This window comes from Garra rufa, unplaced genomic scaffold (assembly GCF_049309525.1).
Source record: "Garra rufa unplaced genomic scaffold, GarRuf1.0 hap1_unplaced_002, whole genome shotgun sequence".
NCBI classification, from domain to species: Eukaryota; Metazoa; Chordata; class Actinopteri; order Cypriniformes; family Cyprinidae; genus Garra; species Garra rufa.
Genome location: NW_027394277.1, coordinates 12,229,717 through 12,255,662, shown reverse-complemented (window position 1 = coordinate 12,255,662; position 25,946 = coordinate 12,229,717). Strand labels below are relative to the sequence as shown.

At 34.9% G+C, this 25,946-nt stretch overlaps 1 protein-coding gene across 4 annotated transcripts in view; it reads left to right on the top strand.

The window, feature by feature from the left end:
• LOC141305430 (protein 4.1-like) overlaps window positions 1-18,234 on the top strand; it is a 91,651-nt gene extending 73,417 nt beyond the window's left edge. For all 4 annotated transcript variants that reach the window (XM_073832534.1, XM_073832533.1, XM_073832532.1 and 1 more), the window contains 5 exons: window positions 233-403; window positions 11,563-11,691; window positions 14,706-14,804; window positions 15,173-15,253; window positions 18,116-18,234. In XM_073832534.1, coding sequence (XP_073688635.1) covers window positions 233-403; window positions 11,563-11,691; window positions 14,706-14,804; window positions 15,173-15,253; window positions 18,116-18,214 — 579 coding nt within the window. In that variant the 3' untranslated portion in view covers window positions 18,215-18,234. The remainder of the gene's footprint in view (window positions 1-232; window positions 404-11,562; window positions 11,692-14,705; window positions 14,805-15,172; window positions 15,254-18,115) is intronic.
• Window positions 18,235-25,946: the final 7,712 nt, after the last annotated feature.

Genomic DNA, 25,946 nt, shown 5'->3' with positions numbered 1-25,946 from the left:
ATAGTTTGGGGTAAAACAGTGATTCTCGTCAGATCATCTTACTAACGAAATGTCTTCACTGGGTTATTTCCCCTCTCTTAATTTCTTCATCTGTCCTTCATCTTTCCTGTGCTCTCTTTTTATCTCAATTTTGTTATCGGTTCCCAAATTTCTCTTCTGCTATCCTCATGTTTTTTTCTTTTGACCTTTTTGGTATGCTTTCTCTCTGCCTGGACCTCTCTTTCTCTCTCAGGACGTGGAAAAGACACAGACAGAAATCATGCGTCATCACACCAGTATCAGCGAGCTCAAGCGAAGCTTCATGGAGTCGGTGCCCGAGCCCAGGCCCAGCGAGTGGGACAAGCGTCTGTCCACCCACTCGCCCTTCCGGACCGCCAGCATCAACGGCCAGATGCAGCCCGACGTGAGTACTGGGGTTAAAGGTTTCACTTCTTTGTTGGATTTAGAGCCTTTATATGCCTTTGGAGAAGTCTTGATGATAGATTGCTGGCTTTATGAAATGGAGGTAACTTTGTGCCATCGATTGGTGATAAGTTGCATACTATGTGTCCCGTAGTTTGAGTTTCATTGACAGGGTTTTGTGTTGAGCATTTTTGGGGAAGAACTAGTGACTGGTTTTTCCAAAGTTTGCCAGTTTAGTAGCATCAATTCTTTGAAGGATATTTAGAGTTTGAGTTAGTTGTGAGTAATGCTGTCAAATCGATTAATCGTGATTAATCACAATTAATCGCTTCTAAAATATAAGTTTGTGTTCACATAATATATGTGTTTGTATTGTGTGTGTGGGTGTGTGTGTGTACATGTGTATGTGTACACACACATATTACATAAATACAAACTTTATTTTGGATGCGATTGTGATAAATAGATTTAACAGCATTAGTTGTGAGTTAATTAGACATTAACGAACAATGAGAATAATATGCTTTCTTTTCTGAGTTAGCTCTGTTTTAAACTTTTAAATGGATTTCAGTGCTGTTTTTACTGACTAGTGCACCATTATTAACATTTTCTGTATATTTTCTATTTCCTATGTATTACTGCGGTATTGTCAAAGCATTTCTATATTGCCAGCCTCTAAATAACACATAAAAAAATCAATTTATATGTCAGCCTGTCTTTTCCTGTGTAAGTTAAATATGTAATATATATATATATATATAATATTCTTAAGTTAGTTTTTACTTTAGTTTTAATTATATATTATAGTTAACAATTAACATATGTGACCCTGGACCACAAAACTTAAGTAGCATGGGAATATTTGTAGCAACAGCCAAAAATACATTGTATGGGTCAAAATTGAATTTTCTTTAATGCCAAAAATCATTAGGATATAAGGTAAACATCATGTTCCATGAAGATATTTAGTAAATTTCCTACCATAAATATATGATAACTTCATTTTTGATTAGTAGTATGCATTGCCAAGAACTTTATTTAGACAACTTTAAAAGTGATTTTCTGATTACTAAAATTTTTTTGCACCCTCAGATTCCAGATATGCAAATAGTTATATCTCTGCCAAATATTGCCCTATTCCAACAAACCATACATCAATGGAAAGCTTATATATTCAGATGATGTATAAATCTCAATTACAAAATATTGATCCTTATGACTGGTTTTGTGTTCCAGGGTCACATATAAATTTTTAGAGCGGTTTACATCTAAAAATTAACACAGTCTCAGTATGTTATACCAAAGTCTCAGTATGATTCATTTTCTAGTCAAAGTCTGTTTGATTGCGACAGACAGTAAATGAGACAAATCCAGAATTTCACCCATGGATCTGAATACTTATTCTGCATTCAGAATCATAAGAACAAATCAAAATCAAACTCAGTTTTCTTTCTTGTATGGAATACAAAGTAGAATTGTGCTGGATGCTGTTTTCCATGCAGTTAGTCTCTGTGGGAAACAGTAGAAAGGATGCGACAATGCCAAAAAGCACTCTGCAATCTTCAAAAGTCATACTAAGTCTACTGTTTTGTTTCACAAAAGAAAGTAAGTCTTGGTTGCTCACTGATACACGTAGCATGTTATCTAAATAAGCAGTTATTTTATAAACTCTCAGTGTGTGTGTCTGTATGTGTGTGTGTGTGGGCATGTGTGCACACAGGTGAAGACGCCTCCTCTCCTACCCGTACACAGAGTAGCGGGGGGAATATCAGAGGTAAACGTACTCTCATTTGGTCATTATTGCCAGGGCTGTGAATCAACCGCACCTGAAAAGACTGCCGTTTCTTTATGTAGATAAAGAACGACACAAGGCGAAATGCAAATGGCCGCTGGACGCTATGGCCATGGCCCAGTCAGAGTTGGAGATCTCCTCTCTCTCTGAACCTACTCACTGCCCGCGGCTTCTATAGACCCCCCGACCACGCCCTCTCCCAAAGCCACTCCCCTTTACTACTGCTGCTGCTCTCTGAATGGCTAGCGCCGGCTTTCTTCTGCTTTGATCTGCCAATCGCATGGCTGGATTACACTGCATAATGATGCTGCATGAGTCTGTTAGTTCATTGACAACCAAAGTAGGTCTAAAAGGAAAAAGTAGTAAAAAAGCAAATAGGAAAAGCAAGCAAAAAGAAACTGACGGCTACTCCTCTTCATTTCATTGTCTTTTCCCCCTTTTTTCCTCTTGTCCCTGTCCTTCACTGGTTGTCCATCCTTTCCTTCCCTTTGTTTACTGTCCTCCATCTCTCCTCGCAAAAGTCTTGTCCTGGTTCGCAGTCCTGTCCTCCTCCACTTTCATCCATAGCTCCGTGTCCACCTCGATCCTCCTCCTCTCCACAAGCAGGAGTGTCTAGAAGCGTCCAGAGAGGGGCACGTTCACTCGTCCCACGGCCCTCCTCTGCTGAGGCCTATTACATCATGTACCAGTCTCAGACCTGAACACACTAAACTTTTTTCTCAAGACAGCGTGCACTTCTAGTTAATATTTAACTTTTGAACAAAGCTATTCAGTTTATTTTATGATTATTCATAGTTTTCAAAAGCACACGTCCCGTATCAAACATCTCTGTGTTTAAGTGTTAGCACTAGAGATGGAAAAATTCTGGTTTTGATTCCATCGAATAATTGATTAGTTTGCAAATTATAAGGAAAAATTCCCCATAATTGGCCTTAAATATATATTAAACAAAAATCTGAATGAAAGTACAGTTTATTATAATAAACGTGTTAAAAAAGGTGCTTTTTAACTATACAGCATAAATTAAAGGGTCTTATTATGCACTTATCTTTAAAATCACGATAGTTGATTGACATGAGCGCCTTACCTTAGACCCGCCCTCAACGAGCTGAAACAGTCCGACTCCGATCGCCATTGTGTCGACTCAGGTGCAGACAAGAATGTCTCAGATTGAGCGATTAAGGTGTTGTTGGGTGTAATAATGAGCATAGCAGTCGTCATTTACTCCCAACATCTGAGCCGCTAAAGACGAGGATTAATGTTACTTTCGTTTTTGAAAGGAAAGCACCGATCCTGATCTACACATGCGCCTATGTTCGTACAAATCATTCGTGATGCAGCTTTACCCACAGGAGAAGTGAGTATAAGGGTTTTTTATGCATCTTTGCAAATGGCCTTTGTTAATAATGTGCTAGTTAAAAAGTTTCACAGCTGAACGCGGCTAAATATGGCTAAAGTAAACATTACGGCTCGTCATCCTACGGCAGAGAGGGGCGGGGCCAGCAGAGCTCATTAGCATATAAAGGAACATGCAACAGAATAGCTTGCTCTAAAAAGGGCTGATTTTAACAAGGTAAAAAGAACGTTGTTTACACTACCATTGAGAAATTTTAACCAAAGTATGTTATAGACTTCTCTTTAGGACCCTAAAGAATCTATCAACTTGGAAAATGGGCATCCAATGACCCCTTTAAAAAATCCCTTTTCAAGAACTACAACGAACGTCTCCTTTGGACTACAGCGTTTGTTTTCCGGATGCTATGATGTCACAACGTGGTCCATTAGAATATCATTCAAATAAATCCCACCTATGAAAAGTCTAAGCTTTGGCGGGTGGGGAGGGACGAGGCGGGGGATTCGCCTAACTTTAGCGATGTAGCATGGACAGCCGCTTCAGGGATGTTTCAGTAAGCCGCATGAAGCATTGACTAAAGTGTCCGCGAACTGCTACGGTAGCCGTGCTGGAGCCACACCATTGATGTGTGCGGTATAGAGGGTCGAAACACATAAGGAGCCATGGCTGATGTAAAAACAAGCATTGAATATAGTGACGATGATCGGGTGCCGCGTCGGACCTGCCCGTAGACGTGTGCGGTGTGTGGTAAGAGATTTACTCATCATACAGTGTATATAGCTTCACTAGCCTTATGCTGGAACTGGTTTCGGGCATGTAAATAATTAAATAAATTTACACAATAATGATAATATCATGTATCGGCGATCTCGCAGGCTGTAGCCTATTATTTACTCACCCTCCATGCATCATAGGTGTATATGACTTCCTTCTTTCAGACGAATGCTATCGAAGTCATATTAAAAATAATCCTGGCACTACCAAGCTTTAGAACGCCATAGTGTTTCTCTCCATCAGTCCAAAACAAGTCGATCCATAATAAAAAGTGCCTCACATGGCCTCATCATCCAATGTGTTTTTGTAAGAAATATTTCCATATTTAAAATGTAAGAATCACTTTAATCTAGTTTGCGCAGTTGTACATAGAACTTACTGCTTTGGGAAGGGGCGTGGCAGGACTGAAATGTCTTTTAAGCTGTTCGCCAATTTCAATGCAGTGGGACTGCTAACCAATCACAACACATTTTATTTTTGAAAGGCGGACCTTCATCAAACCCGGAACTAATCGAGCCATTTGTGCTGGCCTGGGGAGAAAGCTATTGTAATAATGTAAATTATTAACCACCAAGCAGTAGAGCATGTTCTAGTGCACCCCCCCCCCCCCCAAAAAAAGACTTTGTAAAAGAGCATAATAGGACCCCTTTAAAAGAACCAGTTCATAAGAGTCATTCATCCGTAAATCAGACTACACTAGTTGTGTATGTTGTTGCGTGCGATTAGTGACAACATTGCGAGAGTAAGAGATGTTGCCATTTTTAAGCACTCAATCTTTTAGCATACTTAATTCAGACCACAAACTTTCAACTAGAACAATTTCTTTGACTATGGTGCTGCAGATTCACGAAACTCTGTTAACTGGCATTTAAGAATTGAACAGAAATGAATGTCATGAAAAACCTTAAAAATAGAACCAATTTCCAAACTTAGTTAACAATAAATATTTATTATTTTCTGTAGTAAATTCTGCTCTAGTCTAGTTCTGTGACAGACACATCCGCTGATTTCATTCTCTGAGGATTTCGCCTTAGTGACCCGTCCTACCCAAACCCTGCCGGTTTTTATGGTGTTTTTCTGTCACTGACGGATATTTGCACTGCCAAAAAAATATCTGCTGCCAATCTTAATGTAAATCTGGTGTCCACCAACGCCATAAAAACCTTTAAGGCCTTTGCTTCAATCCATCTGGCCTGCTTAAACCACTCTGGCGTCCACTAAGCTCAAATCCTGAGCCCGGACCCTTTAAACCCACTCCGAAATCTCCACTACCCCTCATCAATCTCTCCCCATGTCTCTCCCCACTCCACATGTCTGTTCATTGTTCTGTGTCTCTCTTGGTGTCCCGTTGCCCTGCGCAGAGATGGAAGCATGCAGCAGGCACATCGAAACGACAGCAGGTAAGGGTCAGGTGGGCGCCCGCTCCAAGAGGCCCACCACTGCTGCAGCATATGGAGGAGGATGAAGAAGATGATGTTTGTAATGAAGAAAAAGACATTGAGGCTCAGGGCCATGCTTTTCAAGTCTCCATAGCCATGTCCACAGAGGAAGAGGCCCGAGTCTGCCAGCTGTACCCAGTGGTACTGCATCGCCCCCACGTCTCCTTCCTGTTGAGCAGCCTGCTGGTCCTGACGCTGATGCTGTGGTGGCTTGTCTTCATTTGAGAGACTGTGGAGGAAAGGAAATAGATATCAGAGAGACAGCAGCTGCTCCCAGACTGAGCTTATCTGGATTAAGAGACAATAAGGAGGGACAGAGGACGAGGTCCTTTCGGTTTTCTGTTTGTTCCTCTTGGATTCTTAATAATTTCACCATTTCAGAGTGGATGTGGATTGACAGTTAATCATTTTAAACTCTTTAGTGATTTATACTGTGACACAAAAACCCTGGATGCAAGAACACTATGTTTATCCTAATAGGATGTAAAGATTTACTTATCGAAGCCAACACATTCACTTAATGTTTTTAAATTTTCTTAATTTTTAACTCTTCTTGAAATAACCATTCAGTTTCAGTATATTTTTCAACCTTTTTTTAAACAGTGTTTGCAAGATGAGTTCAAGTTCTTCTTATTATGTTTCTTAATTTTCTGCAATGAAGCGCACAACATTTACCATGCAGACTCTACATTTAAAACTTTTCAGGTTTAAGGGATGTTGCAAAAAATAAATAAATATGTACACTGTATTGCCAAAAGTATTGGGACACCCCCTTCTAATGAACTGGTTTGACTACTTTAGTAATTTCCATGAGTACAAATCTTAATGTTTAAGCATATTCTAGGGATTTTGTGCTTCTAATTTTATATCAACAGTTTGGACAGGACCCTTTTCTATTCTAACATGACAATGTTTCTGAAAGAAATTAACTCAATGTGGAAGAACTTGACTGAATCCTCATAAAGCAAAGTCCTAATCCCAGATGAACACCTCTGGTGTGATTTAAAATGCAGACCTTGAACCAAAACCTCATCACCAAACACCAATGACATATGGGTACAGTCATTTTAAACACTTCCAAAACTGTTGCAACAAAGATAGAAATAAAAATTTTAAATACATGAATTATGTTTCCATCTTTGTTGCCACAGTAGTGCCTTTTTCGGTTCTAAAGAAGGCGGTGACCCAATACTTTTGTCCATATAGTGATTTAGAGATTTTGGCTCAAGGTCTGCATTTAAGTCATTGGAGGTGTTCCGCTGGGATTAAGACTTTGCTTTATGCAGACCAGTCAGGTTCTTCCACACTGAATGAATCAGTAATTTCTTTTTGAACCTTGCCTTATACATAGAGGCATGGTCTTGTTAGAATAGAAAAGGGTCCTGTCCAAACTGTTGCTACAAAATTAGAAGCACACAATTCCCTAGATTTATACTCATGGAAATTACTAAAGTACTCAGACCTGTTCATTGAAACGGGGGGTCCAAATACTTTTGGCAATAAAGTGTAAATCTGATCTAAAAATGTTCCACTGAATTAAAAAAAAAAAATCTTACCAATCCCAAACTTTTGAACGGTAGTGAACGTTGCTAAAATATTTGAAAGATTGTTTACTTATTGATTGGTCTTTCAATTATGCACAACCAAAGCCTAAAACCTAAGCTCACTTCGAACTTTAACACTATTTTTTTTCTTCCTTGCAAACACTGTAATTCCTTCAGTACGAATGTAGTGTGCGAATGTAGTACTTTTTAGTTTTTTTTTTTTTTTTAAATGTTATTCAGTAGCTGCGTACATCTTCACCCTGTGACCACTGGATTTCTCTGGACAGTTTTTCAGCACACATTGCACTTTGCTTCTCCTTGCAAATATAAATCTCTTCTCCATTGCCAGCCGATGCATAACTACTTCTTCTAACTACTTCAACGTCTTTGTGAAGTATTTGTTGTATCAGCCCTTAGTGGATCAGCATATCAGGGCTTTAATTTAACATTATCCTGTTTCTCTTTCCAATGGACTCCAGCATGCATCAAAAACATCAGTACTACTGTCATGCTAGTTTTAAAGTGTCTTACATGGTACAACAATCACAGCCTCTGTCTGCAATGAGTGACTGCATAGTGACATAAGGAAGAGAATGTGTTTTTATGAACATCAATTTATTTATTTATTGTTGTTTTTTTTATTTAAAATGCATTTAAGTAGCTTAATTTGTCTTTAAAAAAATACTTGTACACCTTTGCACTTTTATGAACTTTAGTCAGAGTAGATGCCGTGTTTAATTTGACACAGATTTTGGGATGTCTAGATCACACTGGTGGAGTGATGCTGGATAGTCCCAGAGAAATGTAGCAGATTGTGGATTTGACACAGCGTAATATTCAGATTCGGTCTGCATGATGGGCGGTTACAAATTATGTTCAGTATTCAGTACATATCTGATATTTGTTTCATATACTTCAAAGCCTGATTTTGATTTGCTTCAAGTTATATATGATGTCTGCTCTGACTAAGGTCCATTCCACGATAAAGACAATCTAAGGTACAATCAATAAAATTGAAAACTAACTTTTCTGTGAAGTCATTTTCACATCCTGAAACCTAGCTAACTAGTTTCATGTATATAAAAGTCTGTTCGATTCAAGTTGCACTGAGCTCAAACGTCAGAAATCCCCTAATACAGCTTTATTCACTAAAGGTTCCAAAGGGTGTTATTGCAGTGATGCCATAGAAAGTCCATTTTTGGTTTCCCAAAGAAACTTTCAGTGAACATTTCTTAAAGGAACCATTTTGAAGAGCATTTTAAAAATTTGACTGTAGAGAACATTTTCTGCATTTGAAAGTTCCATGGATGTTGAAGGTTCTTCATAGAACCATCAACTAAGCAAAACTAATTTTAATTTTAATAACTAATTAAAATAAAGGTTCTTTATTGGCATTGATGGTTCCATAAAGAACCTTGAACATCCCAGGAACCTTTCAAATGCAGAAAAGGTTCTTCAAGTTGAAAAGGGCTCTTTAGATTTTCTTTTAAAATGTTCTTTTAAGAACTTGCTACTGAAAGGTTCTTTCCTTTTTGGAACCTTTATTTTTAAGAGTGTATCTTGTCAAGGTCAACTATAAACAAATTGGTTCTCAGTCAGTATGCGTACCCACAAATTTATGCATGAAACCTGCATTTGTAAGTTTTCACGAACAAATCACGATTCACTAAAAACGTTCGTACTGAAATTAATTCAAAATTTACAAATGTGCGCAACAAGCCAAACTTAATAATAATAGGAGTAATACATCTTATGAATCTGTAAAGACTCATTGCTTTGTTAATTGCACTCAGAATAACAACAAAACGTTGCACATTTGTAAAATAATAAAAGCAAACAGGATGCGCTTTCTGCCGTCGTGGTCTCTGTGAACTTGAGCGCGAAACTTCAAAACTCTGTATACTTGCCTTACAGACATGAAAAATATCTATAGAGAGTGAAATTGTCTACTTTCAAATGAACCAATTGTCTACTTTCAAATGAACCAATTGAAATGGAAGACAAATATTCTCAGATTATGTAATCCAAAACATCCATACAGGATAAACTGCACTGCGCATTATGGCGGAAAAATCCCACCTTCTAAATAAAAGAGCCAATCGCTGATTGGTAAAGTCATTGCGTCACTGCGGCGACTGTTAGAAGCCCTGGTTTCCATCGAAACTAGTTCATTAAAGATTTTGTTGCTAATTTGATTTGTTGTAATTTTTTATTGTGAGTTCAGAGAGCAGTTTTTGAGATTTCAGGATTCCCCCATTCTTTTAGATAGGAATTGGTCTTGTATTAGCTGCCTGTAGGTGTTGCAAATATGGCCGCCGAGTGTACAGACTTTCCTTGAAATGGACTTTGGCTCAACTAAGCATTAAGATCTATTAGTTGTCTCTTTTTGAGCTCTACTTAACGCAAGTGCGAAACTTCGAAACTCTGTGTATACTTGCCTTACAGACATGAGAAATAAATGTATAGAGAGTAAAATGTCTACTTTCAAATGAACCCATTCAAATGGAAAACAAATATTCTTAGATTATGTAATCCGTATGAAACATCCATACAGGTGCATCCACTACTGTGGATGAGTCAGTGTCACCGACTTCTTAAGATGAAAAAAAAAACAAAAACAAAATTTAGTCGATTGCAACTCTACAAATAAGCAAGCCCAGTCCAGGCGACAAAAGTAGCAAAAAATTAATGTAATGCAAAAGTAACTAACGTGCCTATAATTACAACAAATCTACACAATTATTAGTGAATGAGACCCAATATATTTTGTGATTTCTTGGTTATAGCCAAATTACCTTTATTTCCAGACTGCAACAGACTGATGAAGGCAGAAAAATGTGTCTAAAATTTCAAATATTCATAATTAATCCTTTTATCATCAGTCTAACTAACAGCATGTAATCCATTCAGTATGAAAACAGCTTATGCAGATGTTATCGCTTTCTTGAATCTCTTTTGCAAGTGATTTTGTGGTTCCCTGGAAGGATATAACCCAAAACATTTTCCAAAAAAAGTGCATAATCTCAGGCTAGTTTGATTTTTCCGCCTTTGCCTTTTTATCCTCCATTATCTTATTATAGAATTAATGGATACTTATGAAGTTTCCTGAGCTCTTCAGTTCCTCTGCAAACGACTCTTTTGGTAGTCTTTGGTCTTTTTCGCCTAATGATTTGTACTTTGAGTGACTTTAGTTTTAACTGCACTAATAACTATGTGAAAAGAGACTTGCAGACTAATGCGAGTCACACCGATCTGTTCTTTTGAAAGCGCCACATGGTGAGCCCATGATTTGGCTTGAATTTGCCACTGCGTTCGTTCCCATCATCATCTGTCAACCTGACGTCGCCATTATTAAATGAAAATAATAGTTGACTTGCAATGTGCCAAATGTTCCTAAATCAAAAGCTTTTTTGGCCGAGTGCCTGTAGATAAAAAATTAAAAACCAAACTAATTTGTGATGGTTTTGAAATGCATAATCTGCATATTTGAGCCGAGCGTCGTGGGTGATAGATGACTGCTTTATTTAGGTCCTTTCAGTCAAGAGGATGTGCAGTATGTAGTTTTGGAATCAAAACTCTTCACTTTTAATGGAGTGAGGAGTGTTTGTGGAGCTTCCTAATGGATTTTGCTCCACTGGGACGCACTTATGACAGAAATAATCATTTTCAATTATTTTCCTTGTAATTTATGTTAATATACTTATTTTTTGTGGAGCAATTGCATTACATTTTTTTCTTAAAGGCTACAAATCCAGAAGAAGCTGAGGACTGTGTTCTTGTATTATAATATGTTTTATTAATTGGGCAGAGCTCATTTCAACACTTTTTTCTGCATTTAATATTAGCTCAGCTGGGTGGCAATTTTATACCACTCATGTTTAAGATATCCAGTCGGTGTGCCATAATGAATGTTTTTAGTTTGGTTTTCTCATCTACTTATTGTAAAAGAAAATTATTTGATTGGAAAGGGTGATTAAGTGCATATGAAATCATTGACATGGCTGTATTTTGTATCTGTTCTAGCCCTGTTTTTTTGCCAGCCACTCAAAGTCTTACCAGGCTAAGCATTTTTTCTTGTCTAGTATTTTTTTTTTTTTTCTGAGGTAGTCAGCACTGAATATCAATCTTGCGGTACAAAGGCTTGGCCAAAGGTTCCAGATGGTGTTTAGCAATTGTTGATGTGTGTGAGGTGAAGTTAATGTAGTGAGAAAAGCAATTCTCTACTCACTCTCGGCTGTGTCTTGACTCCTCTCACAGTCTCCAGTGGTGAAGACGAAAACCATCACTATTTCTGATGTCACCAACTCCCTGCGCAGCGAAATCACCACCAAGGACATGCCGATTGTGCATACAGAGACCAAGACCATCACATACGAGTCTGCACAGGTGAGCCGAGTTACTGATTTTTGACAGCATTTGCCTAAATAAATCGCACATGGATTGAAAAATAAACAGAGATTGCAAAATATATCAGCATCAATACATTGGTAACCACATCACCCAGTAGTAGTGATTTTATTAATAATCAAACTTTAAACATCTCTGTCAATATTGGATAATTAATTGGATTTCAGTAGTGGTGCATGTATCGGCGCACAACTCTATTCAGAACTGAATATATTTCATAACCTTTATTGTACTTTATGTGTTCAGTGTTTGTTAGAATCTGTTGCAGTGCTGTCATTTTCACAGTGCATTTCCAAAGACTGCGTTTAACCAAAGACTATAGGAATACAAAGATGGTTCACTTCTATACTTATGAATGGGAGAAACTGCACTGCGCAATATGGCAGAATAGTCCCACCTTCTAAATGAAAGAGCCAATCCCTTATTGGTAAAGTCATTGTGTCCCTGCAGCAGCCATTAGAAGCCTTGGTCTTGTATGAGCTGCCCGAAGATGTTGCAAATAAAAGTTTGGTTTAACTAATCTTTAAGATCTATTAGTTGTCTCTTTTTGAGCTCTACTTAACTTTATCTTCAAAATTGCGTGATTTAAACTTTTTTTAGACTTTTTTTTTTCTCACAATTGCATGAAATCAGAGGTTGCGTTAACTGAAAATTGTCTGTCATTGACGGAATTTTTGTTGCAATGACGGAAAAATCTGAAGACCGTCCGTCACTTTCACTGCAAAAAATGCTTTTCTTATCTTTTTTTTGTTTTGTTTCAAGCCAAAATGTCTAAAAATTCTTAAATCTAGAAGGATTTTCTAGGCAAGTAAAAATTATTGTCTTGTTTTTAGAAAAAAATAAGTCAAAATTAAGTGACATTTTACTTAAAACAAGAACAATTATCTGCCAATGGGGTAAGCAAAATAATCTAGTTGTCTGCTTGAAACAAGATTATTTTTCTTACCCCATTGGCAGATTATTTTGCTTGGTTCAAGCAAAAACTTACTTAATTTTAACTTCTTTTTTCTAAAAACAAGACAAAAATGTTTACTTGTCTAGAAAATCCTTCTAGATTTAAGATTTTTTTAGACATTTTGGCTTGAAACTAAACAAAAAATCTAAGTAAGAAAAACATTTTTTGCAGTGTTGACAGATTATACAGAGGGTGATCTAGTGTAATTATTAGCTGTAATTCCCACCCCTACTGTCCAGTTGGTGGTGAGTGCGCTCCAGTGTGGCAACAGAGCACTTGCTCCAGAACTAAAAAGAAACTGTTACTAATCTTTTGCCTTTTGCTATGCGTTGGATTACGCACAGGTGCAGTGGTACTAAGAAGCGATCTATCATGCCACATTAAAGAGCGCCAAAACGGTATTTATTGCTTCAATTTCCTAATGAAACGGAATTTGAAATTTGAGACTTTGTTTCATTGCGATTTATTGGATGGGAGGCGCACTATGTACTTGTCAGTGATCAACTGAAAACAGCATAGACCAAAAGATCGACTGGGATTTACTGATCAATATTGCTCATTAAAATGAGAATATATTAAAATCGATGTCACTGCGGGATGTGGTGTTGAACATGAAAAGTTAAGCAGTCTTATCTGTTTTCTTCAACATATTAAAAATTAAAACGTGAACAAAAATAAATGGAATTTAAATGCAAAAAAAATGTGTTATAATTAAAATGTGAAAATTAAAATGATGGGTGATAAGGAATTATGAACCAATTTTTACGACCCTGTCCGTCAAAATGACGGCAATATAATAGTCTAACGCAACCTCTGCATGACATAAACTCGAAATTGCGAGTTATAAAGTCAAAATTGCATTATATAAACTCAAAAATCTTCAGACTTTTTTTCTCACAATTGTATATACAAATAAAGTCAGAATTATGAGACAAACTCGCATTTCAAACTCGCAAATAAACTTGCAATTCTGACTTTTTCTCAGAATTGAGATATAAACTCACAATTGTGAGTTATAAAGTCAAAATTGCATGATATAAATTCACAAATCTGACTTTTTTCTCACAATTGTATGATATAAACTTTGAAATTGTGAGTTACTAAGTCAGAATTATGAGACAAACTCGCAATTCAAACTTGCAAATAAACTTTTTTCTCAGAATTGAGAAATAAACTCACAATTCGGACTTTTTTTTTCAGAATTATGGCTTTTTATCTCACAATTGTGTCTTTTTTTCCCCTCAAATTTGGACTTTATAACTCGCAATTGCGAGTTTATATCTGACAGTTCTGAGAAAAATAAGAATTGTGGTACAAACTGGCGAGTTTTTATCTCGCAATTCTGCCTTGTAACTCGCAATTGTGAGATTATATCTCAGAATTCTGAAAAAAAAGTCTGAATTGTAAGATAAAAAGTAGCAATAACCTTTAAAAAAATATATATTTAGTGGCAAAAACAGGATTTCATACTACAGTGACATGGTGAAGGAAAAACTTAAATGGATTATTATATTTCAGTGCTTCCCAGAGCAGTTTTTGCATTCACTTGCAAAATTTTGTACTCTCTTGAGAAACTTAATCTTCTTCTAGTGAACAACAAAACTGCTGATGGAAATAATATGATGTGCACTCTTAAAAAATAAATGTACAAAAGGTGTCACTGGGGCAGTACCTTTTTAAAAGGTACTAGTAGTAATATATATATTTTTAGGTACGAATATGTACCTTTAATCTACTTATAAGCACCCTTTAGGGATAAATAAGGTGCAACTATTTTGAAAGGATATTGTCCCATTGACAGCATTTGTACCTTTTTGTACCTCTTTTGTAAGAAAATGCTGAACATTGTTTAAGAAAACCCAAACATTTCACAAGCAAATGCAAAAGCATTGAAACTTAATGTTTCCTTCCATCTCATGTTTTCTTCCATCACTGTGTCCCCTTTGGGGCTCCATAGGAAATGACTTTGAGTGTAAGTGCTAAATTAAAGATTTAATGGAGGAGTATTCTAAGCACTTGTGTGTTTGTTTGCTAACAGCCCAACGCGCTGTCAGAGAAGGAATCCGGGATGCTGTTGAGTGCTCAGACCATCACCTCAGAGACCGTCAGCACCACCACCACAACCCAGATCACCAAGGTACAGGAAGTTACGCCTAAACCGGCAAAGTCTGCTGCTTAAAGAAGAGCTTATTCATGTTAAATTATCATATATGAACACAATGTCAAATAATAAAAACAATTTCTGCAAAAAATAATTGCAGAAAACTATACCATATCCAACTGATTCGCATGTGCTGCACACTGCAAGTTAGACCATTGTTCACAATGGTGCCAAGAGGCTGCATACATAAGATAAAGCCATTTTTAATTACAATTTACATCATTCCAGAGTATCTTTCCATTTCGCAACGTTAGTCAAGACTTGCTGTACTCACAGATGAGATATTCACTTCACTGTGTTTCTGGCTCTCTCATTCTCTCGTTCTCTTCCCTTTCTCTGCTCAGACGGTGAAAGGCGGGATCTCAGAGACCCGTATCGAGAAGAGAATCGTGATCACTGGAGACACTGAGATTGACCATGATAAGGTGAAATGCACCTACAGCTAGTAACCGTGTCGGCCACACAGTAGACACAGAATGTTTTACAGACATTCGCATAGACACCTTTTATAGGATAAAAATGTCCAAATGGCCCTGAGAAGGAGATTATGTCAATAATATTGGTCTATTTTCCTGGAAGAGAAAAACAAAATGCATTAAAGCCACAAAACTTTAAAGGGGTCATCGGATGCAAAACTCACTTTTGAACATTAATGTGTGTTGGCAGTTTGTGTACACCACCACCCTACAATGATAAAAATCCACCCAGTGGTATTTTTTAATCTTTAAAAGTAATATCCCCTTTTTAAAATCAGGTCATTCTCAGCTTCTTGTGGGTGTGACGGCACACAGACAGAGGCCACTCCCACGATAGTTGATTGACATGAGCGCCTTACCTTAGACCCGCCCTCACCGAGCTGAAACAGTCTGACTCTGATCGCCATTGTGTGACTCAGGTGCAGAGGAAGACAAGAATATCTCAGATTGAGCGATTGAGGTGTTCTGTTGTTGGATGTAATAATGAACATAGCAGTCGTCATTTACTCCCGACATCTGAGCCGCGGAAGATAACGTTACTTTTGTTTTTAAAAAGAAAAACGCCAATCCCGGTCTACATATGCGTCTAGTTCGAGCGAATCATTCGTGATGCAGCTTTACCTACAGCTGAAGTGATTTTTGAGTTTTTTGCATCTTTGCAAACGGCCTTTCTTAATAATGTGCTTGTTGGCAAGTTTTGCAGGTAAACGCGGCTAAAGTAAACATTTTAGCTCATAATCTTACATCAGAGAGGGGCGGGGCAAGCAGAGCTCATTTGCATTTAAAGGGACCATGCAATAAAATGAGTTGATTTTTTTTTGCAGAGCTGTTTTGACAAGATAAGGTGTTTTATTACAATACTATTGAGAATTTTTAACCGAAGTGTATTATGGACTTTTCATTAAGACCCTAAACAATCCCCCTTTAAGGAAAAAGATACATGTGGTTCTGGTTTGCTTAGCATTTACACTGGCATTTTTAACAGCGAACCTAATGATACCAAACCTAAAGGCATAGTGATAGGTTCACAATCTGATTGGTCAAGTTAAATGAGGTATATTTCATGGCGGAAATCACCAAACACTCCAAACAAAACAAAAAGGCCAAAAGCGTCTTTAAGTCGAATGCACCTAATGGCGTCTGCTGGACTAAGCACGCTCATTGTTGTGTGTATATGATTTTATTTTCACCACAAAGAGCTCATAAATAGCACTTTATCTCCTTGTTGCTCCACATTTGCCCTCTGCTCATTTTGTTTTGCATAGTGCAGAGATGTTCACAAGTCTTTAACCTGGAGTCTGAGTCAAGTCTGAAGTCTTTGTCGCTAGAGTCTGAGTCAAGTCTCGAGTCTTTGGTCATTTAATGGCTCGCTGAAAGATCCCATTCACAATCGAATTGAAATCTTCTTTCTTAAACCTTACAGTTTACAAAGTTGTATAGGCTATGGACAAAATATATGATCTATGATCTGTTTTTTTAAAGAGGTGTTAGGATGTAAGGTTAATTAACATCCAGCCTGTTACTTATATGTTTTAATCCATTACCATGTTAAAAGCAGTTTTTATGTAATCAAATTCTATAATAAGAGTTCTATCTACCATGACATGATACCATGACACAGATATTACAGAACCATACAAATAAAGTATTTATTTTTGATATAAATCAGGGGTATTCAATTAAAGAACCAAGAAGCATGGTCTCTGTTTTCTTCCAAGCAGAGGCCCGAAAGAAAAAAAAAAACATGTATTGTATTTACATTTAGGTACATGCAAGGCCATGTGACAAAAATACTGTTTCTGTTCAGGATGTTCCTCCTGAAATCTATACTTTTTTTTTTTACTTAAAAGTATTATCTTCTTAAGATTTCTACAATAATAAAAAGGTTCTCATCTTGAGCAGAAAAGAAAGATAACCAGCAGTTTCAAAGTTTAAGTTATATCCCAGCTGTCTAACAACAATATTCCTATTTATAATTAGCCTACATGGTTATTTTGAAATGTTCTGAGCCTACAGAATAATAATGCTAAATTTAGATCAGAAACATCTCATCACATCTGGTTTGAACAGGCAGAGTCATAGGTTATTGATTGATAAATAGATAGTAAGAAAAATAACTAGATTTGCAGCATTGATTTTACTGCTGTGTTTTAGTGAAAGTAATCTATAATTTTGCTGCTCACCGTGTTTCTGTTGTTAAAATATCCGCGTCATAGCACCGGTGTCCGTCTAGAGAGAGAAAGTGCACGAAGCTGAAAGGGCTTGAATAAATTTGGCTTTGGAATAAATACTAGAGTTTATAGCGCTAAATATATTTGCCATAAACAACACTGAGAGCTTGTTATGTGATCCGCTCCACTGTTTAGACGCGCTGCTCACTTTAAATGGTGCTGCTGTTACGGCTCGTGGTCCGAATGGATGCCGGGGTACGGGTGAGCTCTGTCTTTTGAATAACAGTTATATAAGTATTAAAGAATAAAAGACTCTAGTTGCTTCTAAAATATTCACGAGTCCTTTTCCTAGAGTCGAGTCAAGTCTGGAGTCATTTTAGTATTTGGTCTGTGTTGCGTTCATATTTCATACGAACCGCACCAGAGCTTCATTTGGAAGCTGACCGAGACCCATCTTTTTGTTTGGTTCGCACCAAGGTTGGGATAGCAGCATTCACACTTACTCAAATGAACCGCACCAGAGTTTGTTTTAATCGAAGCAAACATGACAAGTGTGAACACACTCTAATTTTGATACAATGGGCTTTTAAATGTATACGTTTATTGGACTTGTTTAAATACCGTCTTCTCTGCTCTCCAGGCTCTTGCTCAGGCTATAAAGGAGGCGAAGGAGCAGCACCCTGACATGTCTGTGACTAAAGTGGTGGTGCATCAGGAAACCGAGATCACCCCTGAGTAACTCCTGCCTGAGACACAGGTTAGTTTCTACTTGAATATAAGATGCATGTCAGCAACGATTACAGCTAGAGAGATTAATATTACATGCACATACTTTTTTGTTTTCAAAATATTGAAGTGATCTGCATGCCAAAAAACATCTTGCGATAATGCTTACTAGTCTTCACTCAGCATGTTTTATTGATGATCAATGATCAATATGGGAAGGTAAACATGAAAAAATGAAATGAGCAGAGTGGAAAGTGCTTCATGCTGAGCTGAAAGGTGTAATATGCTAAAATAGGAAAATCTAGAAAAAAAACTTTATAAAGTTAATGAAAAGTTATTTTTACTCTTTAAGGGGAGACACTGCAGGCAAAAACACTGTTTTTCATGCACCTGTCAAGTTTAAGATTTTGGGCTTTTTGGTTTTTCATAAAGTGTTTTTTTCTTTTTTTTGAGACTACTGGTAAGAAAACATCCAAAAGACACTGTTAAGTGTTTTCTTTTGGCACTTTATCTATTTGTGTCAATAGATTTCAATTACAATACATATTTTAAAGGCTGTTTTCTCAAAATGAGTTTTTTCTCCTACACTGAGCCATACTGTAAATTTCCACTTCAGTAGCACTTACACACACCAAACGTTACATTTTTATTCCTGTCTATATCCTGAAGGTTTTTACAGAGTGATTTGTTCATATATAATTTGCTTTGTTTTATACATTTTAATCCCCCAAAAATTGTAAAAATTGTTTTCTGTCTGCTATAAGTATTTTCTGAATTGTGGAGTGACAAAATGAGATACCCAAAATTCCCTCTGTACAAACATGTGACTCTAATATGTCAAAAAAATAAAAAATAATAATAAACAAGAATTTTGAAATTGACTTCATACAGTTTTTAGATTTGTGTGCTAGAAATGTATGCAAATTAGCACTTATTTCATTAAATACACATTTTAGAAAACTAGTAATACGAAAAATGTTTACAATTATCAATGTAATCAAACAACTGGGTAAGTAAGGTCATAACAATTCGTTTTTTTTACCCTATTCACCTGCAGTGTCTCGCTTTAAATTTAAAAAAATATATATTTTTCATTTTGTCAGCCAGATAAATTAAAGCTGTTTACAGTAACAGTAACAGTTATTTAAAGCCTTCATGTATAATGCATTATAAAGGGTTATTAAAGAGTATAATGCATTATAATTATTCATAATGTGCTGTAATACAATTATTCATGAGATTGTACAATGCATTATAAGGTGCATTACAAGGCAAAATGAATGCATCAAAACTACTTCTTATATTATGCATAATACATACAAGCTCTAAGTAAAGTGTTACCCTGTTAACAGAAGAGTGCTGTGAATAAGACTGGCGCAAAGCTACAAAATAAATCTGCTGCAGACATGTTTTGAAGCTTTGAAAATCGTGTGGTCAAGTTGTTTATATCTTCTGCAGTGTAATTAGAGCATATTTTATTCACATGGCTGACAAAAAGCTATTTAGCTATAGCTTTATTTAAAGTGCAAAAAACAACTTTAGGCATGCTTTTCTTTTTAATAAACAGAAATCTTTTTTGAAAAATGTATATACAGTTGCAATCGAAATTATTCAGCTGCTTTAACCTGCAAGACATTTTGCTGCAGAGAACATTTTGTGAAAACAATTCAACAAAGGCATCAGTACCCTATTGGAGAAAGTTTATTAATACACATTTGAGTAATTCTGAGAACGTAAGTTGATGAATAATAATAAAAATAAAAAAAAAATCTAATTTGCTCTAAACGCTCATGTTCAAAATTATTCAGCCCCCCAATTTTTTTTTATTCCTTAAAACCACTAAGTGTTTCTGTCACCTCTCTAATGCGATCTTGGCCCATTCCTCGCCTGAAAAAGCTTTCAGTTCACTGAGAATCTTTGGTTTTCACATTGCCACTACTTTCTTCAGATTCAACCAAATATTTTCAATAAGAATTACATCTTGAGACTCCAGGCCTCCATAGATCTATCCAAATGAATTTCAGCATGTTCAAGTCAGCCTTTTAGTTCTTCTTGGTGGTATTCGGAAAATTGTCTCAACATGAAGGCCATACTTGTCTAGTGTTCTTATTATTAACACAACATTTCGTTGAGGCATCTTGCAAGTCTTTGGCTGTACATTGCAGGTTTTTCTCAATTGCTCTAATCAAACATTTAATGATAATGTGCTTTTTTTGTTCAACACCCTAAAAGGTTTTCTGGTACAATGCACTTTAAACTAAGGAATAGGCTGCCAGCTGTGTCTATAGGAACTTTTAAAGTCTTGGAAATCTTCATGTAGCATTAGACTTTCTAAAGTAATAAAATAATTTCTTCTCTATAGCATTTGTAAAAGCTCTGTTGACTTACTACTCAACTTCAGCACATACATTGGCTAAATGTATGTACAGTACAGACCAAAAGTTTGGACACACCATCTCATTCAAATTAATGAGAAGGTTTGTCCAAACTTTTGGTCTGTACTGTATTTTTTTGTTTGTTTATTAAAGTTTTTACTCTACATTTGTGCAGTTTTCAGTGGGTTAGTGATATTTTTTAAATATATATAAATTAATAAATAAATATTTCTTAAATGGGTTTTTATACAAAAACTGTTTTATGTAAAATTCACTTTATAAAAGACCCACATTTCTAACTTTAATTCATGGGGATAACATGGATAATTTCACATGGTTTAGTGTAAGATTTTTGCCCATCTTTTGGAAAATCCAGTTTTAAAAGTAAAAAATGAAAAATACTTTTACCAGTAGGTGGCTGCAGAGCTCCACTATTTGCTATTTGCTATTTGACCACCTGAAAGATATTTTTTCACAAGTTTTTTCAGTTGAATTCATATCTACAGTACAGACCAAAAGTTTGGACACACATGAATGAGAAGGTGTCTCCAAACTTTTGGTCTGTACTGTATGTAAGCCCCAAGCTAATTCTGTTTTTTAATAGAGTTTCTGAAGGCTTTATTGTGTTTTAAGACCATTTTGTTCCCTACCACTAAAATAAATGACTTAAAACAGCAATGTTGAATAGGGGTTGAATAATTATGCCATAGCTGTGTTATTAAAAAAAAATCTTATAACTCATTACATTATATATTGACATGATCACGTTTAATATGCCAGTAAACTGTTGTAGATGCCATTTTTATAAAGTCCTGAATAGGGGTGCTCCGACTGATCGGCTGCATATAATTAAAGTCCACTGTGTTTCACAGTCAACGCATATGGGTTTTAGCTAGGTTTAAAGGCAAGGAGCATTTTTAGATAAACAAGGCAATAATATATGGCACTCGTGGAGGTAGGAAAACAAAGTTCTTTATCAACAACAGGATTGCTTGTAATATAGATTTAAATGCAAAAGAAAAAAGCTGTTTCTGTCAATAGTCATTTTTATTTTAGAATGTTTTTGATAACAGAAGCAGTTTAAATGTTTTGCCACTTGCTTGAGCAACTTAATATATACATCTCGAAGTAAATGCAAAAGCAAAAAGCATTGAATAATGTGTTGCTTATATTTAGTGTATAAACTTGTCTATGAAAGATTACTGTACTGTGTAAAAAACACAGCATTTTCAATGACAATGTTTGGATTTGAAATCAAAAATGCACACTTCTAAAAAGAAATGCACTGCGTGATCAAACATTTAGATGAGATAAATATATATTCTTGAAAAATGTCTAAAAAATGCTCTGCTCCACCCCTCAAATAAAAAAAACTGATCAAATGCCTAAAAATCCTGACTGGATGTTCACTATAAATAATTCTACAGTACATGATAAAAAGATGGCTTTAAAAAGTTCGGTATCTGTGAATTGGCCTCAAAAATCCTGATTGGAGCACCCATAGTGCTGAATCTTCAGAAAAGCGTTGTAAAGCACTGCAGTCTCTGGGGGTTGAATAATTTCGATTGCAACTGTAAATTCATTGTAGTTATTTTCCAGATAGAAATGGATATTGAATTTTGGTGTGAGGGCGATTTCAAGTTGATTTAATGTCAAACAGATTGCCGTCCTCTTTCCCTTTTCAATATTGCATGTACTGTAGTAAATGTCTCTAGCTAAGCATTGCTGCTTTACAGTACGTCATTGTATCAGTGATATCATCTTTTCTCCCTCTGCGGCCCAGGCTTTTTAGTGTAGCTCTCTAATAGAGTTTGATATGTTTATGGCATGTATTTAAATCAATCTCTTCTCCCATGGGTCAGTCACACCATCTCCCATCGTATATTCATCCCTTAAAGCATTTCTGAGATTTAAAAAAAATAATAATAATTCCTCAATTTAAAAACTGAGGAATACTGCAAGCTTACCATCACAAACAAAGCAAGATCCCATGACAGGATGGTAACGATGGAAACAAGGCAAAAGAAAGAAGTCCTAAGGATCTGAGAGAATTAGACACAGACACTTAAACTGTATGATTTATTGTCACCATTAACTGTGCTTCAATAAAAACCTAAGTCCCTAAAACCTAAAGAAAGCACTCTTATACTGCCTTATTTACAGCCGTTATACGTGTTTGTAGCAGGGTTGGCAACATTCCAGTTCAGCTCCAGAATTTCAATTGAGGTGGTTAAGAGGATGAAGAATTTAATTTAATATTGGAATTTATGAGATATTAGAAGATACCTCAAATTAATTAGATGACCACCTTTTTGTGTTAAATTTATATAAAAATAAATTAGTTTTAAATTAATATTGTATTTTATAAATAACTATTTATTTCATGGACCTTGATGACACCTTTAACATTTCTCACATTGTCACAGTTTATTTGCTATAGTTTAGATACTTAAGCAAAACATGGTCAGATCAAAGTGTCTGAATCATTTTTGGTCCCAATTTTGTATCATTTTTACTGGTAGCCCATTGTATGAAGAATTTTTGAGAATAATATGTCACAGTTTACTATATTTTGCTATCCCGCTTACATAAATTAACTATAGTGTCCTGCACCCACTAGTCAAAAAAATATCAAAAATTATATCTGGTGTCTTTTATAAATATTGTTGATATTTTTATTTTTTGATAATTTATTTTATTTTTATTATTTTTATTTATATATATATATATATATATATATATATATATATATATATATATATATACATACATGTCAGTATGTCCACTGTTGTAGTATTTACTACAATTTTTGATTAACATTTATTTGTTATTATGTATTATAATATTTTTAATTTTCATTTTATTTTGTCTTTAATTAGTTTTTTTATTGCTTTTTTTTATCATTTTTGATACTTATTTTTTATATTTATTTATTTATTTATTTTTACATTATATATTTGTATATATATATATATATATATATATATATATATATATATATACACACACACACACTATTGTAGTATTTACAAAAAAAATAATTAACATGTATTTAATATTTTCAGTTTTCATTTTATTTTTTAGTAATTTTGTTGGGATTGTGTTATAATTTTTTTTTTTTTTTTTGCTTTTCTTTTTTTATATTTGTATATATAATAGTTTTATTTCAGTAATTTTACTACTTTAACTTGTTTATTTTTATTTCTATTTATTTTAAATTTTATTTTTTATTAAATTTCATTTTATTATTGTTATTATTTTTTTGCGTTTAAAAATGTAAACTTATATTAATATTTTATTTTATGGAGCCCCTGCACGTCATACATATGTATGTGTGTGTGTGTGTGTGTGTGTGTGTGTGTGTGTATATATATATATATATATATATATATATATATATATATATATATATATATATAGTCAAACTGAAAATATATTCAGGCACCAGATGTAATTTTTGATATTTTATTTTATTTTTATTTATTTTTGACAGTGTATATATATATATATATATATATATATATATATTAGGGCCGGGACTTTAACGCGTTAATTTAGATTAATTAATTACACAAAAATAACGCATTAAATTTTTTTAACGCATTTTAATCGCACTAAGTTTTGCACCGCGGAACGTTTCTCACTGGATTGGATTTGGCGGACCGATTATACTGGAGCACAAACTAGCATTCAGACAAGCCAAAGAACTTATACAAAAGAAGCTGCGTCCGTCCTAAATATATTGTATGTCCCAAATCGTAGTATGTTTAAAAAGTATTCCAAAGATTCCCGGATGGTCTACTACTTAACGATCAATGCACTCTCTTAACTGCTAATATTTCCCGCAACACACTGCGCCGTGAACGAGGATTCGATTAGAACTACAAACACGCATAAAAAGTGTTAAAAAACTACAAACATGGAGGATATACGCGACCAACGGACAGGTAGAGAAACAGGTAGAGAAAGGGGTTTGAGTGATAAATAATCAGTGTGTAACCTGATAAAAACTATTTTTTAAATGTTATCTGCGTTATATTCCATGTGCAGCAACATTTATAATGATAGGTTTGGTCATTAACGTTTAAATGCATAATTAAGCAAACACAAGAGCAGAGTTCTCGGAATGAAAGACTCATTAAAGAACGTGCCTCTTGCTACACTTAATGGCAATATTGCACTGGTCTGTTGGACTTGGTTGAACAAAAATAAACAATATTTTGTTGCTTAAGCTTATGTATTCAGTCATTATTCAATGGTATACTAAAAATCCATGTAAAAATCTTAATTCTCACTGTTCTCAGGTCAAATATTTACATGCGATTAAAATGCGATTAATTTCGATTAATTAATTACAAAGCCTCTAATTAATTAGATTAAATTTTTTAATCGAGTCCCGGCCCTAATATATATATATATATATATATATATATATATATATATATATATATATATATATATATATACATACACTATTGTAGTATTTACTAAAAAATTTAATTAACATTTATTTAATATTTTCAGTTTTCATTTCATTTTTTAGTACTTTTGTTGGGATTTTGTCATTAATTATTATTATTTTTTTGCTTTTAATTTTGTATTCATTTTATATATATATATATATATATATATATATATATATATATATATATATATATATTTCAGTAATTTTCTAATTTAACTTGTTTATTTTTATTTCTACTTATTTTATTTATTTATTTATTTTAATTTTTATCTAATATTAATATTTTATTTTATGGAGGGAAAAAGTTCATTCCCTTGTTTTAAGTAAATTGTGTGCTCGCTATAATCCGTTCTCTTGTTTTACGTAAATAATTAATTCTGCTTCCTGTCTGCATTCTCCTAAACCGATGTAGATTCCATGCAATGCTCATTCTCAACTCAAAATAAAACCCAATTAAAGTGTGTCTGTCCTTAACATAACAGCAGCAACAGGTTTATGAGAATGCAGAAAGGAAGTAAAGAAAATTATCATTTTGTGTGCACAATTTAGCTAATGAACTAGTAAATCTTGTTTATTTCAGCCTTTTTAACAAAAACAACACTTACAAAGACCAACATTTCATGAATCATTTAACTAACCTCCAAAATGTTGAGTCAAACATAAAAAAAAATCAACTGAATGTTTGATTTTCCGACTTCTTTTGATCTGTGGTCTTAGTTGTTTAAACTATATGGAACTTGGTTTAGAAAAATATGTGCAATGAAAGAAAAAAAAACAAGTCCAGAAAGTAAAGCGCCTCAGCGTCTCAGTGTTAGGCCTGTAAATGTGGGCTTTTAGTCTGTTTGTGTGAGGCATTGGGCGTCTGGTGCTGTTTAACCAGCTGTCAGGATGGTATGTATACAGAC